The 19,229-nt window shown below is 43.7% G+C and overlaps 1 protein-coding gene across 16 annotated transcripts in view; it reads right to left on the bottom strand.

Moving 5' to 3' along the window:
• The window catches only part of syne1b (spectrin repeat containing, nuclear envelope 1b), a 504,374-nt gene that overhangs the window by 289,717 nt on the left and 195,428 nt on the right, over window positions 1-19,229 (bottom strand). For all 16 annotated transcript variants that reach the window (XM_063056272.1, XM_063056279.1, XM_063056269.1 and 13 more), the window contains 5 exons: window positions 11,560-11,765; window positions 6,521-6,676; window positions 5,554-5,845; window positions 3,185-3,357; window positions 464-773 (listed from right to left, as the gene is read on the bottom strand). In XM_063056272.1, the coding sequence (XP_062912342.1) occupies window positions 464-773; window positions 3,185-3,357; window positions 5,554-5,845; window positions 6,521-6,676; window positions 11,560-11,765 (1,137 nt within the window). The remainder of the gene's footprint in view (window positions 1-463; window positions 774-3,184; window positions 3,358-5,553; window positions 5,846-6,520; window positions 6,677-11,559; window positions 11,766-19,229) is intronic.

Here is a 19,229-nt window from a genome sequence, read left to right as displayed (position 1 = left end):
TTACCATAGTCTAGCCATGATATTCCTATAACATATCAACATTTCACTGTTACTGAATGATTGTGATCATTGCACCCTTCACCATAATCATATCACCTCAGTATCATTTAGTGGCTCTATAATGTGCAGGTTTGGTGCTGGCCTGGAATGAAATGTAAGAACTTGGTTCACTGAGTTCATGCTTTATCCCTTCCACCTGTTGACAGTGATTCACCAGATCATGTTTTAGAGTTACTTTATGGCTAAGTTGCTATTCACGGAAGAGTTTTCTTCCCAGGCGTGTTCAATGCACAATTTGCCTACTGTCGAGAAAGTAGGTTAGCCAGCCAGAAACCAAGCAAGCCATGGCGGCAACTGCAGCAATTAATGCCACCGCTCTTGCACTCAACCACTTCACTATGTCTATCAGAGTTATTAGTGTTTAACTCAAGGGAATTGGTCTTGAACAGGAAGAGCAGGTTACCTTGGCGACCACAACAACATCAGCAAACTGGGCCCTGATCTCCAGTAGTGCATCTTCTGTAAAAGCAGCATCGCCGGTTTTCTCCAGCAGCTCCTGGGCTTTCTCAACCAAGCGAGCGAGCACGGCCGAGTGCTTCTCTACGTCAGCCAGGACACTCTGGTGCCTCTCCAGCTGTAAGAGCTTGTCCTTCAGGTCCGGCTGCTGCTCCAGGCTCTGGCTCATTTCCTGCTCCAGGCTCTCCAGCCACTCCTGCAGCTGCCTTTTGCTGTCCACGAAGCTACTCCACTGTGTCAGCACCCACTCCAACCGGCTGAAGGAGCAAGAGAAACACAACGTCTAGTTACAGGGGAGGAGCAGGGTCCGACCATGGGCAGACTCACAAAGTCCCTCTCCTAACTAAGAAGGATCCTTTTAGCACTCGGACATTCAAAAGTTTTCAATGTTTCTGTTCCGGTGTGCTAAAGAAATGACCTAGCTAGGAATTAGTTCTTAAATCAACTTCATGGCATAGAATTAGCGATGAATTGATGCTCTTAATTGCTTTGTTTACATTAAAAATCATGTTCAGCTCAATTACCAGATTTAGAGTATTGTGGACAGTTCTGATGTGAAACTACAGGGAAGGTGTGTCAGCAACAGAGACAAAGAGTGCAGAAGAGATTTCACCCCAATCCTCCCACCACCCCACCAGGGACAGGGTTCCTCTTGTCCTCACCCACCACCCCACCAGCCTCCACGTCCAGCACCTAATTCTCCATAACTTCCGCCACCTGCAACAGAATCGCAGAACCAAGTACATCTTTCCCTCCCCACTACTTTCCGCAGGGATCGTTCCCTATGCTTCTCCCTTGTCCAATTGTCCCTCCCCACTGATCTCCCTCCTGACACTTAATCTTTGCAAGCGGAACAAGTGCTACACCTGTCCTTACACCTCCTCCCTCACTACCATTCAGGGCCCTAAACAGTCCTTCCAAGTGTGGCGACACTTTGACTGTGAGTCAAGGGGTCATCTACTGTATCCAGTGCTCCTGGGTGTGACCTCCTGTATACTGGTGAGACCCGCGGTAGACTGGGAGACCACTCTGCCAAGCACCTACCAGTCTGCCAGAGAAAACAAGATCTCCCAGTGGTCACCCATTTTAATTCCACTTCCTATTCCCATTCTGACAAGTCAGTTCATGGCCTCCTCTACTGTCGCGATGAGGCGACACTCAGGTTGGAGGAGTAACACCTCATCTGGGTAGCCTCCAACCTGAGGGCATGAAGATCAATCTCTCAAACTTTTGGTAATGCTCCCCCTCCTTCACCATTCCCTATTCCCTCTTCCCTCTCTCACCTTATCTCCTTACCTGCCCATCACCTCCCTCTGGTGCTCCTCCCTCTTCTCTCTCTTCCATGGCTTTCTGTCCTCTCCTATCAGATTCTCCCTTCTTCATCCCTGTACCTCTTTCACTAATCAACTTCCCAGCTCTTTACTTCACCCTTTCCCCCTCCCAGTTTCACCCCTCACCTTGTGTCTTCCTCCCCTCCCCCCCCCACCTTCTAATTCTGACTCCTCATCTTTTTTTCTCCAGTCCTGATGGAGGGTCTCGGCCCGAAACAGTACTCTTTTCCATAGATGCTGCCTACCCTGCTACTTCCTCTGGAATTTTCTGTGATTTCCGGCATCTGCAGATTTTCTTTTGCAGAAGAGACCTATCGGAATGTCATCTGGAGTGGGTGGCCGAGGTTGTAAGGCGAGATCACATAGAGTGGAACTCTGGAGGCCGAGGAGGACCTTAAATAGGTTTATAAAATTATGAGGGCATAGATAGTCCAAGACTTTATCCAAGGCAGAGGAGTCCAGAAGTGGAGGGCGTAGAGCAGACAGGCATGCACATGGCTGAAGGGAACCATTTTTGTGCTGTGTGATTCTCTGACTGCATGAAATATATCGGGGAGTAGTGACATTAGCAGAGATATACTGAAACATGGAACTGAGCCCCTCAGTCCACTGGGCCCCTGCCCACCGATTCACACTTATCCTATCCTAACCCGAATCATTTTATCTTCCCCACATTCTCACCATCTCCCACCAACTCAACTCAACACGACTCGGGGCAATTCGAGTCAGACAGCAAAACCACATGGATTGCACGCCCTGGTGAAGTACCAGAGGCCAGAGCTGAAGATTCCCAGGGCTGGGGGTTGCAGAGTTATGGAGGCTGAAACTACAGGGGATTTGTTCACCATGAGATAGACATTTTTTAAAACAGAATTTGGGAGTCGGACCAGAAGCCAAAGCAGGATGAAGATAAACAAGACAGGAGCGATGTTTAGAGAACTGGATTTCATATAGAGCGCACATTGCAAGATCAGCCAGAAAAGCCTTGGAATGGTTGTCTACGGGGAGTAAAGGCTTTGTCGAGGGTCTCAGTAGCAGCTGGGATGAGGCAGAGAAACAGACAGATGATGTCATGGAGGTAAGAGCAGAGCCTATGGGATTGGGGAATGGGGTCAGATGGAACATTAAGGCACCAAGGATGCAGTTTAACATGGGATAGTGGCCAGTTAGGTGAATAGACTTTGCCCAATACTACTCACAACGTAAATCACAGATTGCAAATTCCACAAGTAAATTTATCAGGTGATATATTTCGCGGTTATTTTGTGTCAGGCATTTCAAAGATGCTACAAGCTGCTAAAGAGATAGACCTCTGTTACTTGAGACTCGGACTGTACCTGTAACAGCTGACGGAGGTACTGACAACCTCAGCCCAGGTGTCCTTGAGAGCCTGAAGTTGATCGTGAATGGCCTTTTGACCCTCCTGGTTACTACTCTTCAGGGACTGTTCTCCTTTGCCAATAGTCATGTTCAGCTTCACCTCTCCTTCCCCTTTCATCAGCAGGATCTCCTGGACAGCAAAATGAAAACAAATATATTAGAGGTGAACCCTGCCATTATTCTAACTGCAGGGGCTGTAGGAACATTGGCTACCATATTATCTGTCATGTCTCCCACCAGCTGGGGAATACCAAAACTTTACTTTTTACAGCCGTCAGAGGCCAAAACACCATTTCTCAGATATTTCTTCATCTTAGAGGTATCAGATGGCTCAAACTTTCTTGTGGAGTATTGCACAATGGAGCAATAGTAGAATTTGTGGAATTTGAACCAAGATGCCTACACAAGTTTCCATTACAGGATGTTTGCTCAGCCTCACGAATGTTCTATGCAAAATATCTGTTTGCATGTGTCTGTCTGAACCTTGCTGGAGTGGAGCTGAAGGGGGTGATCCGGTGGCATTGTGGGTGGCGAGAACAAGGTAACCGAGATCACAAAAGATTATCCTTGACAATGAGTTCAGGAAAGCAGGGTGGAACAGCTTGTAAACTGCTGCCTCACGAGGACAGAGACCCAGGTTCAATCCTGGGTCCTGGTGTTGTCTGTGTGGAGTTTGCTCTTTCTCCCTGCGACTGCCTGGGTTTCCTTATGAAACCCTTCCCCCTTTCAAATCTCTTACTAGCTCTTCTTTCAGTTAGTCCTGATGAAGGGTCTCAGCCCAAAACGTCGACTGTACCTCTTCCTAGAGATGCTGCCTGGCCTGCTGTGTTCACCGGCAACTTTTATGTGTGTTGCTTTCGTTATGATGCTCTGGTTTCCTCCCACAGGTGTCCAGGAAGTTTGATCAATTGGCCACGGTAGATTCCCCGTAGTGTGCAGAGGAGTGGGAGAAGCTGGCCATAGTTGATGGAAATATAGAGAGCTGATGGAAATATGGAGAGATGAGGGAAATCGGGGTAATGGCATTACTCTGCGAGCCAGCATGGACCCAAAGCGCCAAAAAACCTTCTATTATATCATAAGGAACTATGGAAAAGGAAATAAAGAAACAAATGTGGAGAAGGGTCATTTAAGGTCACATCAAGAGCAAAAAAAAAGTAAAGAATAATGATTAGATCAAAATGGAGTGTTTGAAAGAAAACAGACTAAAAGAAAGAAAAAGCATTAAACTTGCATTTTCAACAGCAATTGATAACATACAGAAAATAAACTGAACAAGTTGTTCAGTCGTCGTTTCGGACCGAGACCCTTCGTCAGGAAACCTTCGGCCCGAAACATCTACCTCTTCCTAGAGATGCTGCCTGGCCTGCTGCGTTCACCAGCAACTTTTATGTGTGTTGCTTGAAATTCCAGCATCTGCAGATTTCCTCGTGTTTGCGTGAACAAGCTGCTGCTTTCTTTGTACTATAATCACAACTCTAGGTTTTTATACACATTACTGTGTGTTTTATGAGCAACTAATTTGCAGATCCAGCAAATGAAAATATAGGTAAACCAACAGTAAGATGCCCTTTATGAAAAACAAATGACAACAACATACTGTATATCAATCAGATTCACAACTCATAGCAGACTTAATACCCTCAACCTGTAAGGCAACTTGACCACTAATAACAGCATACGTTGTGTGCCTGCTGTATAAATGGGCAAACTAGCCAGCAAGGACAGAGGACCAAAGGTCATTAAAATAATTTGAATATAACTAGTGCTTCTCTAATGCCATTCAAGTCAATTTAAGGCTAACAGATCAGCCACCTGGACAACTAGCAAATAAATAAAGGCATCCGTTAGTCTTGTGAGACCATGGATCTGCGCCTGTAAAGTCTTCACTCTCCAGGGCACAGGCCTGGGCAAGGTTGTATGGAAGACCAGCAGTTGCCCATGCTGAAAGTCTCCCCTCTCCACGACACCAATGTTGACCAATGGAAGGGCATTAGGACCCATACAGCTTGGCACCAGTGTCATCACAGTGCAATGTGTGATTAAGTACCTTACTCAAGGACACAACGCGTTGCCTTGGCTGGGGCTCGAACTCACGACCTTCAGGTCGCAAGTCCAATGCCTTAACCACTTGGCCGCGTGCCCAACTAGCAATGGACTAATAAATCCTGCTCGAGTTTAGGAAGTGAAGGACTGAATGATCCACGAAGCTGTATATTGAATGGTGGAGGAGATTCAGTCAATTTACTCAAAAGGTATTTTCATTTCTCTGACTCTGTCTAAAAAGGCAGTGCAAATACACCTGCCATCTGCACCAGTTACACACCTGGACCTGAAGCAGCTTTTTCTCCAGAGTGGCCTTGCTGCCAACAGTGCTGTCCATAGCAGCAAGTTTACTTTGAACCTCTCTGAGCCAGGACCAGGTGTTCTGCAGGGTTTCCTCAAAGGCCTGGTGCTCTTGCAGACCCAGCTGGCCAGCTCGCAGCTTCTCCTTCACTGTCTTGGCCAGGTTCTGGTGCCGGGACAGCAGCTGAGAGGCTGAGCGGGTCGCACATCCATCGCCGTAGCCCAACTCACTCAGGGCCTGAGCCTTCTGGCACAAGTTATCAAAGGAATCCCTGGAACATGAAACACAGGAGAATATATCAAGATAACACCTCATTCCCACTGTACAGTGTCAGAGAACCTTTCCAGAGAGTTTCACAGGAGAATAAACTGGATGACAGAAAATGTAGTGCACTAATATAGGACAGTGCAGACCTCACTCTTGTTGTGATCTACTTTATAAATACTGACTTTTCCTTCTGGAGGAGAATGTGGGTCCTTATAAATTTTCACATTTCTACTTGATATATTAAGGGATTATATAATTCCACTTGTACTTTTTAAAAAGTTACTTAATTTTAATGTTGTTCAAGTAAGTTCTTCCAAAAGCTTAATGAAGGTCTTGAACTTAACTACAAAGTGATATTAAGACTGATGTACAGTACTTTAGGTGCTTTGTATGATGTATATACAGGATGCATATAAAAGATAAATATCAAGCTGTTTGTGCCTTTCTATCAAAGTGTCCCCTCTGAAAGTTTGATGACATTAGATAGAGAAACCACTGCTGCACCCTTAAGTGTTGCCCCGTGTCAGTGAAAATCTTTTTTAAAAATCTGCATCTGCTGGAAATCTAAAATAAAAACAGAAAATGACAGAAATACTCAGCAGGTCAGGTTGCATCTGTGGGAGATTTCAGTTTGACCTACTGAGTTATTTCCTGCATTTTCAATTTTCAAATTGTCTACCTTTGTCCTTGGATTTCGGTGAAGAAATCTTCCATCTTCTCCAGCTCAACTTGCATCTCTGGGGTGTTCCTCTTGCTTTCTCCAATAAACTCTATGGACAGCCTTTCTTCTGCCTGCTGGAGCCATACACTTAGCCTCTTCTGACAGCTCTCAAAGCTTTTATAAAAGAATGACTTTCAGTCAGAGATATGTTCATTGTGCAGAAGAAAACACCACACTATATAGGATAAACTGAAATCTTGGTAGAGTCCCACAAAGCATTCCCAGCACAAAGGATACACATTCATCGTCATATAATACAAAAATAGGGCCTTCAACCCATAAACCATCAGGCACACATTTGCACGAATCCCATTTTATTATTCCTGCAAATGCATTCCATCTGCCCCCAAGTTATGTTTGCAAAGTCTGCAAACTTTTAGAATCATTTACGTGTTTGCACCAATCTGCAGCTCCTTAGCGAACATGTTAAGGAACTGGAGCTGCAGCTGGATGACCATCAACTCATACGCGAAAATGAAGAAGTGATAGATATTTGCTACAGGGAGGTAGTCACCCCAAAGTTGCAGTTGGCAGGGACCTATGTGACTGTCATGATAGAGAAAAGAAATGGGCAGCCAGTGCAGAATACCCCTGTGGCCACATAGCATATAGGCATCCGTTAGTCTCGTGAGACCATGGATTTGTGCCTTGGAAGGTTTCCAGGGCACAGGCCTGGGCAAGGTTGTATGGAAGACCGGCAGTTGCCCATGCTGCAAGTCTCCCCTCTCCACACCACCAATGTTGTCCAAGGGAAGGGCATTAGGACCCATACAGCTTGGCACCGGTGTCGTCGCAGAGCAATGTGCGGTTAAGTGCCTTGCTCAAGGACACAACATACTGCCTCAGCTGAGGCTCAAACTAGCAACCTTCAGATCACTAGGCTGATGCCTTAACCAGTTGGCCACGTGCCAACACACCCCTGTGGCCAAGTGGCTAAGGTGTCGGTCTAGTGATCTGAAGGTCGCTAGTTATGTGTCCCCTCAATAATATGTATACTGTTTTGGATACTTTGGGTGCGGGGGTGTGGAATGACTACCAGGGGAACGCTGCAGCAAATGAGTCTCTGGAATTATGGCTCAAAACAGAAGAGAAGTGAAGAGGACTGCAGTAGTGGTAAGGGATTCCATAGTTAGAAGAGTAGACACGAGATTCACCTAGATGGTATGTTGCTTCCCTGAGGGATGCCTCGGACTGGGTCCATGCCATTCTAAAGGGGGAGTGTGAGCAGCCAGAAGACGGTACACAGTGGCGCTAACGACATGGGGGGAGGTCCTGAAGAGACGTTTTAGGGAGTTAGGTAGAAAACTGAAAAGCAGAATTTCTAGGGTAGTAACCTCTGGATTGCAGCCTGTACCGCACACCAGTGAGGGCAAGAATAGGATGATTTGTTTGATGAATTGTGTGGCTGAGGAATTAGTGCAGGAGGCAGGGTTTCAGATCTCTAGATCATTGGGATCTCTTCTGGAGAAATGCGACCTGTACAAAAGGGAGGGATTACACCTGAACCCAAGGGGGACCAATATACTTGCAGGCAGGTTTCCTTGAACTGTTGAGGGTTTAAACTAATTCGGCAGGGGGGTGGGAAACCAGAGCTGAGGATGGGGCAGTATGGTAGTGAGACTGTCAGGAAGGACAGGCAGATGATAGGGCAAAATTGCAGTTGATGGGATGAGTTGCAGTGTAACAGGGGGACAAAATTGAAAAGGATGGCAGACACAGGACTGAAGATGTTAAATGCAAATGCATGCAATGTATTGAATAAGGTCAATGATTTTGCAGCATAGTTAGAGACTGGCAGGTGTGATGTTGTGGGCATCACTGAGTCGTGGCTGAAAGAAGTTTATAGTTGGGAGTTTAACATCCAAGGTGACACGTTCTGTTGAATGGACAGGCGGGGGTGGTGTGGCTCTGTTGGTAAAAAATGAAATCAAATCTTCAGAAACAGGTGACATTGGATTGTAAGATGTAGAATCCTTGTGGGTAGAGTTAAGAAACTGCAAAGGTAAATAGACCTTGATGGGAGTTATACACAGACCTCCGAGCAGCAGCCAGGATGTGGGATACATATTACAGCAGGAGGTAGAAAAGGCTTGTCAAAAGGGCAATGTTACGATAGTCACTGAGGATATCAATATACAGGTAGACTGGGAAAATCTGGTTGGTCCTGGATCCCAAGACAGAGGATTTGTGAAATGCCTACAAGATAGCTTTTTCGAGCAGTTTGTGGTTGAGGCCACCAGGGGAAAGGCAATTCTGGATTGGGTGTTGTGTAGCGAAGTGGAACACAGTGATTATAATATGATAGAGTTCACCCTGCAGTTTAAGAGGGAGAAGATAAAAGTCAAATGCATCAGTAGTAAAGGGAATTACAGAGGCATGAAAGAGGAGCAGGCCAAAGTTGATAGGAAGGGGACACTAACAGGGATGACAGCAGATCAGCAATGGCCGGAGTTTCTAAGGGCAATTCAGAAAGTGCGGGATAGATACATCCCAAAGAAGATGAAGTATTCTAAAGGCAGGATGACACGTGTATCTGGCGAGGGAAGTCAAAGCCAACATAAAAGCAAAAGAGAGTGCATGTAATATAGCAACAGTTCGTGGGAAGTTGGAGGACTGGGAAACTTTTAAAACAAATAAAAGACAACTGAAAAAGCCATAAGGAGAGAGAAGATGAAATACGAAGGTATGAAGGTAAGCTAGCCAATATTATCAAAGAGGACATCAAACAATTTTTCAGAGTAAAATAGAGGCAAGATTAGATATTGGATCACTGGAAAATGATGCCGGCAAGGTAGTAATGGGGGACAAGGAAATGACAGATGAACTGAATAAATATTTTGCATCTGTCTTCACCGTAGAAGACGCTATCAGTATGCCAGAAGTTTGAGACGGCCAGGGGGCAGAAGTGAGTGTAGTTGCTATTACAAGGGAGAAGGTGCTTGGGAAGCTGAAAGGTCAAAGGTTAGGTAAGTAAGATGGACTATACCTGAGGTTTCTGACAGAAGTAGCTGAAGAGATTATGGAGGCATTAGCAGTGATCTTTCAAGAATCACTAGATTCTGGCATTGTTCCAGAGGACTGGAAAATTGCAATGTCACTCCACTCTTCAAGAAGAGAGGGGAGCAGAAGAAAGGAAATTATAGGCCAGTTAGCTTGAACTCAGTGGTTGGGAAGATGTTGGAGTCTATTATTAAGGATGAGGTTTCGGGGTACTTGGAGGCACATGGTAAAATAGGCCAAAGTCAGCATGGCACTTTGGTAGAAGGAAGAAAAGTGTAGACTATTTTTTTTTAAATAGGGATAAAATTCAAAAATCCAAGATGCATAGGGACTTAGGAGTCCTCGTGCAGGGTTCCCTAAAGGTTAACTTGCAGGTTGAATTGGTGATGAGAAAGACAAATGCAATGTCAGCATTTATTTCGAGAGGACCAGAATATAAAAACAAGGATGTAATACTGAGTGAGGCACTGGTGAGGCCTCACTTGGGGTACTGTAAGCAGTGTTGGGCCCCTTATCTAAGAAAGGATGTGCTGACACTGGCAATGGTTCAAAGGAGGTTCACAAAAATAATTCTAGGAATGAACAGCTTATTATATGAGGAGCATTTGATGACTCTGGGCCTCTACTCACTGGAATTTAGAATAATGAGTGTTTAAACCTATCAAATGTTGAAAGGCCTAGATAGACTGGATGTAGAGGGGATGTTTCCTATAGTGGGTGAGTCTAGGACCAGAGGGCACAACGGCAGAATAGAGGGACACCCATTTAGAACAGAGATGAGGAGGAATTTCTTTAGCCAGAGAGTGGTGAATCTGTGGAATTCATTGCCACAGGCAGCAGTGGGAACCAAGTCGTTGGGTGTATTTAAGGCCGAGGTTGATAGATTCTCAATAAGTCAGTGTGTGAAAGGTTATGGGGAGAAGGCAGGAGAATGGAGTTGAGAGGGAAATGGGTCATGGTGATCAAGTAGCGGAGCAGACTCAATGAGCCAAATGGCCTAATACTGCTCCTACGTCTTTATGGTCTTATAAAGTGTCTTTCACTACTTTACCACAGGGGTCCCCAACCCTTTTAGCACCGCAGACTGGTTTAATATTGACAATATTCTTGCGGACCGGCCGACGGGAGGGGGAGGTGTTCAAGTAGGGTTGCCAACTTTCTCACTCCCAAATAAGGCACAAAATAGCAGTCAAATACGGGACACTTGTCTCTACCCCAAGAAAGACTACAATGACCATGAAGCCTTGCGCGGGCACCTATGTGCACATGCGTGACGTGTGTATACATGACGTGGGCATGCGTGTCCATGCCGATTTTTTTTCTACAAATCGGTTCTGGCTTAATCTTCCCGATTCTGTTAAGTGAAACTACACTGTACATACATTATTTCTACTTTATATAGCCTGTGTATTTATCATATCATTCCTGCTTTTACTATATGTTAGTGTTATTTTAGGTTTTTATCTGGTATCATTTGGTGGGTTATTTCACGTTCAACAGTGCGTGACAGGGAATGAGGAAAGGTGCAGCTGACTCATATCGTTTCATATCGCCAAATGATATCATCTCCTCGCGGCCCGATAGCACATGTTTTGCGGCCCGGTGGTTGAGGACCGCTGCTTTACAACATGACAAGGACTCACAGCTTCCTAAGTATTTATAAAGTGTGATCCTCGTTTTAATGCAGGGAAACGTAGCAGCCAAGATACATACAGGAAGCCCCCACCAACAGTGATGTGAAGAGTTACCAGATAATATATAGTTAATGCAGTGGTTGAGCAACAAGGATAACTTCCTTGGCTTCCTTCCAATGTTAGTTTCATGTGGGAGGTATCTCACTTTAGAGTGACATAGGCAGTACAGTACACCATCCATACTGAAGTGGCTGCTTGCATTTTACTTTCAAATCATTGGAAGCTTCAGTACTAACCACAGAAAACCATTAAAAAAACCGGCTAAGAAAACTGTTGTCAGACACAAGCTTTGTTAATACCTACCTGTTCAGCTCTTCAACATAGTCCTCCAAGGCCCTCTTACTCTGTTGGCACTGACTCAAGAAGTCCTGCCACTCCTGTTGACTGTTGGCCAGCTGTTGCTGAAGCTGGGATGCGCTGGGTTTGGGCAAGTGCGGCACCAGTTTGTCTCCTTCAGCCACAGCCGCATCCAGTTTACTCTGTCCCATGCTCACTCTGCTTAGGATTTCCTGTAGAAAGAACACAAGCCCCATCTCAGAATCAAAAGTAGGTTTGAAAACACATCAAAGGCAAAAGAGCAAGGCACACAAAATGCTGGAGGAACTCAGAAAGCCAAGCAGCATCTATGGTGGGGGAATAACTAAATAAATTTATTTATTGCTCATTTTTTTGTATTTTCAGTTTGTCTTCTTTTGCACATTGGTTGTTTGTCCATCTTTGTGCATAGTTTTTTTATTGATTCTATTGTGTTTCTTTATATTTACTGCGAATACCCACAAGAAGATGAATCTCAGGGTTGTATGGGGTGACATATATGTACTTCGATAATAAATTTACTTTGAACTTTGAATAAACAGTCATTGATTCGGACTGAGACTTTTAACATTGACTGTTTATTCCTCTTCATAGATACTGCTTGACCTGCCGAGTTCCTCCGGCACTTCGTGTGTGTTGCTCTGGATTTCCAGCATCTGCAGAATTTCTTGTGTTTAAGAGCAAAAGATCCACTGGCTGCCTGTATTAACAGACTCCAGCTAATCCATGTCCATTCATCTTGCGAGAATATCATAGGAGCAAGAGCAGGTCATATGGCCCTTCAGGTTTGTTCTGCAATTCAACAAAGTTAGGGAGCATTTGATATAGATGCTAAAAATAATTACAGAAACTCAGGGCGTGAGTAAGCAATTAGGTGAGCAACAAGACAGTAAGTCACCGAACAAGAGGGAGCCAGTGAACAAATGGCTGAATGAAGATGTGTGAGAGTGAGTAAAGATGCCAGGACAACTGTGAGTGAGTAACTGGGGAAATATGGGAGTGTGGGAGTGAGGGTGAGGGTGAGGGTGAGAGAGAGAGAGAGAGATTATTTATTTATATACTGTGTGTACGTATGTATATGTGTGTGTGTATGTGTGTGTGTATATATATATATATATATATATATATATGGATCAAGTGCAGGTTAGACAAGTGGATATGTTGAGAGGAAATATGAAAATGATTCAGTAAGGAATGAGTGAAACTCTATTTTGTGTTTACTGTACAAAGCTCGAAGTATATTTACTATCAAAGAACGTATATGTCACCATATATAACCCCGAGATTAATTTTCTTGCAGGCAATCACAGTAAATACAGGAAAAATAATAGAATCAATGAAAGATCACACCCAGCAGAGCAGACAAATAACCAATATGCAAAAGACAACAAACTGTGCAATACAACAGAGAGAAAAATTATGATAATTATAAATAAATAAATAAGCAATAAATATTGAGAACATGAGATGAATTGTCCTTGAAAGTGAGTCTATAGGTTGAGGGAACAGTCAGTGATGGGGAAAGTGAAGTTGAATGAAGTTATCCCCACTAGTTCAAAAACTTGATGGTTGAGGGGTAATAACTGTTCCCGGACCTGGTGGTGTGGGTCCTGAGGCTCTTGTTCCTTCTTCCTGATGGCAGCAGTGAGAAGAGAGCATGGCCTGGGTAGTGGGGGTCCCTGATGAAGGATGCTGCTTTCCTGCACAGTGCTCCATTCAATGTGCTCAATGGAAGGGAGGGTTCTACCCATGATAGACTGGGCTGTACCCACTACTTTCAAGGGCATTGGTGTTTCTATACCAGGCTGATGATGCTGATGATGATAAACTCAGTTAATTTTATTTCATTGGCAATAATGGAACGTGAGCAAATCGAAAGAATCCCTATTACTGATCCAAAAAGGTTACATCAACAAATCAAGAATATCACTGGTTAAAAAGCTCCTCTGTTCTTCAGGTGGATGTTTGAAAGGAAAGGACAGTACCATTATCATGGAAAAAGATGAGATTATGAACAGATGGTCTGAGTATATTCAGGATTGTTTGAAGACGATTGAGCCGAAAAACCAGAAATTCAGAAAAACATTGAAGGTCCAAGTATTTTAAAATCTGAAGTTTGTAATGCAATAAATAAGATGAAGAAGGGAAAGGCAGCAGGTCCTGATGAATTAGTAATAGAACAAATTATTGCCCTTGAAGATTATGGAATTGAAAAACGTACTGATTTAATCAATGACATTTATGAGACCGGAATAATACAAGAAGAGATGAAAAACATCAGTATTTATCACTCTTCCTCAGAAAGCAGGAGCAATAGAATGTGAATTAAATAGGACCATAAGTTTAATGAGTCATATCACCAAGATACTTCTAAGAATTTTGATGACGAGAGCTAAATGTAAGATACAAGCTGAAATAGGCAAAGAACAATGTGGTTTTGTGAAAGACAAAGATACAAGAAACGCAATATTGATGTTAAGGATACTATCAGAACGAGCTATTAAAGTGCAAAAAGATTTGCTTGTTTGTTTTATCAAGTACACAAAAACATTTGATAAAGGGAAGCACAATAAGTTATTTGAAATATTACAGGAAACTCTAGATCTAGATTTGGAAGTCCTCCGCCTAATCTGAATCTGTACTGGGAACAAACTGCCGCTGTAAGAATAGATGGAGAAGTGAGTCAGTTTACAAAAATCAAGAGAGGTGTTAGACAAGGGTGTGTTTTCTCCCCTGATTTATTTAATGTGTACAGTGAAACAATATTTAAAATAAATAAGAGACATCTTGGGAATCAAAGTTGGCAGTGAAAACATCAATAATTTCAGATATGCAGATGACACTGATAATCGCAAGTACGGAGAAAGAACTACAAAACTTAATTGATATAACTGTTGAAGAAAGTGCAAAAATGGGTCTATCTATCAATTGCAAAAAGACAGAATGTATGGTGATATCCAAAAAGAAGTAGAATCCTATCTGCAGGCTGAGAATAAATGGGGAAGACATAAAACAAGTAAAGAACTTTTGCTACTTAGGAAGCTGGGTGACATCAGATGGCAGGTGCGACTTCGACATCAAAAGAAGAACAGGGATGGCAAAAATAAAATTCTAAAGGGATTAGACATGCTAGATGCAGAAAGATTGTTCCCAATGTTGAGGAAGTCCAGAACAAGGGGTCACAGTTTGAGGATAAAGGGGAAGCCTTTTAGCACCGAGATTAGGAAAAACTACTTCACACAGAGAGTGGTGAATCTGTGGAATTCTCTGCCACAGGAAACGGTTGAGGCCAGTTCATTGGCTATATTTAAGAGGGAGTTAGATATGGCCCTTGTGGCTAAAGGGATCAGGGGGTATGGAGGGAAGGCTGGTACAGGGTTCTGAGTTGGATGATCAGCCATGATCATACTGAATGGCGGTGCAGGTTCGAAGGGCCGAATAGCCTATTCCTGCACCTATTTTCTATGTTTCTATATTTATGTTATATGTTTCTGTTAGCCTAACATCGGTGGTGGGGAAACTGCTAGAGTCAGTTATCAAAGATGTGATAACAGCACATTTGGAAAGCGGTGAAATCATCGGACAAAGTCAGCATGGATTTGTGAAAGGAAAATCATGTCTGACGAATCTCATAGAATTTTTTGAGGATGTAACTAGTAGAGTGGATAGGGGAGAACCAGTGGATGTGGTATATTTGGATTTTCAAAAGCCTTTTGACAAGGTCCCACACAGGAGATTAGTGTGCAAACTTAAAGCACACGGTATTGGGGGGTAAGGTATTGATGTGGATAGAGAATTGGTTGGCAGACAGGAAGCAAAGAGTGGGAATAAACGGGACCTTTTCAGAATGGCAGGCAGTGACTAGTGGGGTACCGCAAGGCTCAGTGCTGGGACCCCAGTTGTTTACAATATATATTAATGACTTGGATGAGGGAATTAAATGCAGCATCTCCAAGTTTGCAGATGACACGAAGCTGGGCGGCAGTGTTAGCTGTGAGGAGGATGCAGGGTGACTTGGATAGGTTAGGTGAGTGGGCAAATTCATGGCAGATGCAATTTAATATGGATAAATGTGAAGTTATCCACTTTGGTGGCAAAAATAGGAAAACAGATTATTATCTGAATGGTGGCCGATTAGGAAAAGGGGAGGTGCAACCAGACCTGGGTGTCATTATACACCAGTCATTGAAAGTGGGCATGCAGGTACAGCAGGCGGTGAAAAAGGCGAATGGTATGCTGGCATTTATAGCAAGAGGATTCGAGTACAGGAGCAGGGAGGTACTACTGCAGTTGTACAAGGCCTTGGTGAGACCACACCTGGAGTATTGTGTGCAGTTTTGGTCCCCTAATCTGAGGAAAGACATCCTTGCCATAAAGGGAGTACAAAGAAGGTTCACCAGATTGATTCCTTGGATGGCAGGACTTTCATATGATGAAAGACTGGATGAACTAGGCTTATACTCGTTGTAATTTAGAAGATTGAGCGGGGATCTGATTGAAATGTATAAAATCCTAAAGGGATTGGGCAGGCTAGATGCAGGAAGATTGTTCCCGATGTTGGGGAAGTCCAGAACGAGGGGTCACAGTTTGAGGATAAAGGGGAAGCCTTTTAGGACCGAGATTAGGAAAACCTTCTTCACACAGAGAGTGGTGAATCTGTGGAATTCTCTGCCACAGGAAACAGTTGAGGCCAGTTCATTGGCTATATTTAAGAGGGAGTTAGATATGGCCCTTGTGGCTAAAGGGATCAGGGGGTATGGAGGGAAGGCTGGTACAGGGTTCTGAGTTGGATGGTCAGCCGTGATCATACTGAATGGCGGTGCAGGCTCGAAGGGCCGAATGGCCTACTCCTGCACCTATTTTCTATGTTTCTATGTTTCTATGACACCTTTACGAGAATGAAGAGTATACTGACCAATATTAAACTAGGCATGACAACCCGCCTCAGAGTACTGAAATGTTACGTTTATCCAGTTATGTTATATGGCTCAGAATGTTGGACAATATCTAGTAACATGAGGAAACAAATTGTAGCAGCAGAGATGTGGTTTTTGAGGAGGATGCAAAGAATATCATGGACGAAACTAATATCTAACAAGGATGTCATGAACAGAGCAAACACAAAAAGAGAAATAATGTATGAGATCATGAAAAGGCAACGTAACTTCATTGGACATGTGATTAGGAAAGAGGAGTTAGAATGCACGGTAATTATGGGAAAGATTGAAGGGAAGAAAACAAGAGGAAGACAAAGACAAATGATAATGGAGACGGCAGCCAGAGAACTGGAAATGAATACCAATGAATCGATCCACTTGACCAGAAACAGGAGTGTGTGGGCCATGGCAGTGAAAGCTCAAACTGGGCATGGCACCTGATGATGATAATTACAGGCTGTGATACATCCGGTCAATATGCTCTCCACCACACATCTATAGTATAAGATTTGTCATGACATCTTCGGAAATGTTTAAGGAAGTAGAGGTGCTGATGTGCTTTCTTTGCAATTGCACTTAAACTCTTGGCCCAGAATAGATCTTCCAAAATGATAAAGTTGCTGGCCTTCTCCACTTCTGATCTTCCAATGAGGACTGGCTCACGAACATCTAGTTTCCTCCTTGTGAAGTCAACAATCAGCTCCTTGACTTTGCCGACATTGAGCGCCAGGTTATTATTGTGGCACCACTGAGTGGGATTTTCAATCTCCCTCCAATATGCTGATTCGGCCAAAGGATGTACTTCCTCAGTTACAAATACATTCTTTCAGTCTGATCAAGGACATATACAATTACAAAGCAAATCTAAATATGGCACTGAACCTGTTCTTACCCTCACACCATACTCAACATTGAATACTCAGCAAACTTCCATGAGTACGGAAGAGTTAAAATTCTTTCCCTGCTCTTATAATTCACCCCACTACATTCTTCATTATCTTTCCTCAACAACCCTTGCCCAAATCTCTGCCATCACTCCCTGCTCCATAACCACCCACAATATCCACCAGACATGACCACAACAGACAGGAGCAGGCAGAGTCAGGGGAAGACCATAACACAGTTCAAACTTGCTTTACATTTGGTAAAATTACGGCTGTTCTTCCACTTCGGTGTCACTGGAAAATAGCAGTTATTCCCAAAATGTTTTGCTTCCCTAATGTCCAGAAATCTAATGATCTCTGTCTTAATGCAAACCAAGCTTCCATGGCCATCTGAGCAGAGAATTCCAAAGGATTACCAGCCCCTGAGTGAAGAAATTTCTCTTCATCTCAGACACAAATCACCTACTCCTTATTCTGATACTGTACCTGATCCTTTACTCGTTCACCTGAGGAAACATCTTCCTGTATCCAGCCAGTCTAGCTATCCCTTTTCTAAAATAATATAAATTTCGATCAGATCTCCTCCTGTTCTTCCAAATTCTGCAGAATGCAGTCCTGGTGTACTCTGCTTCACCTCATACAGCAAACCCATCATCCATGGAACCAGTCTCAAAAATCATTGTTCTTCCTCAGTTACAAGTATATCCTTTCTTTGGTGACAGACCAGCAGTCTGGTCAAGGATGTATACAATACAAGATGGCTTCCTTATTGCCGTGATCAAATCGTCTCTTACTAAAGGCTAACTACCCTTTGCCCTCCTAATGACTTGCCTTCAGCAACTTGGTGATTGTCAAGACCAGCCAATTTCTCCCCATTTAACACCTGCACCAAGGTGGATGATCTCACCTATTGACACATTATATTCCATAGCCGTGGTTTCATCCTTTCACTTGGCTTGTCCATTTCCCCTTGAAGTCTCTCTGCATCCACCTCTGCACTCGCAATCACACCCAGTTTAGTGTCACCAACGACCCGGGAAATATGACAGTTTGCTCCCTCAGCTAAATCACAGATCAGATGCAAATCAAACAGTGAGGCCTCAATTGCCCATCCCTACAACACCCCACCACTCACTGACAGCCTGGCAACCTGAGAGGGAATTGCTTATTCCCACAGTCTTTGCTTTCAGTCTGCTCAGTCCTTGTGGGTACATTAACGCAATTCCATATGCTCTAACTTTGTTTATCAGCTTGGTGTGCAGGACCTTATTGAAAGCCTTCCAGAAAGCCAAACATATCACATCCAGTCATGCCTGCTTATCTACTCCACATGTCACATGCTCGACGAACTACAACAGACTGGTCAAACATGATTTTTCTTTTGTGAATCCATGCTGTCCTACAATTATGCTTTCCAAGGAGTTACCATGTCACCATATCCTTTCCATATTTACACTCATTGCCCCTGCATGCCCCAAACCTGTCCCACAACTTCCCCTTACACTGTTCTATAACTATACCCCCTCACAATACCCAAACATCGTAACTTTTATCACTTACCTGTCCCGATTCTCCACACCCTATCATCCATATCCATCTGTCCTGCTCCAAGACCATTCACAATAGTACGCTTTCTATACCCTGACTCCATATCCTGGCCATTACCCATTTCCTACAGCCTTTCCCCATATCCCACTTCCATTTTATCTCTTCAATTCCTGCCCTCAATACCCTGTTCCTTTTTCTCAACTGTATACAATACTCATGCCTATACAACACACCCCATCCTCCCAACCCCATTTTACATCTGTCATTAACCAACGCCCTGCTAATGTCT

Source organism: Mobula hypostoma, chromosome 8, assembly GCF_963921235.1.
Source record: "Mobula hypostoma chromosome 8, sMobHyp1.1, whole genome shotgun sequence".
NCBI classification, from domain to species: Eukaryota; Metazoa; Chordata; class Chondrichthyes; order Myliobatiformes; family Myliobatidae; genus Mobula; species Mobula hypostoma.
The sequence above is the reverse complement of the archived record's forward strand: the minus strand, read 5'-3'. Positions and strand labels throughout refer to the sequence as shown.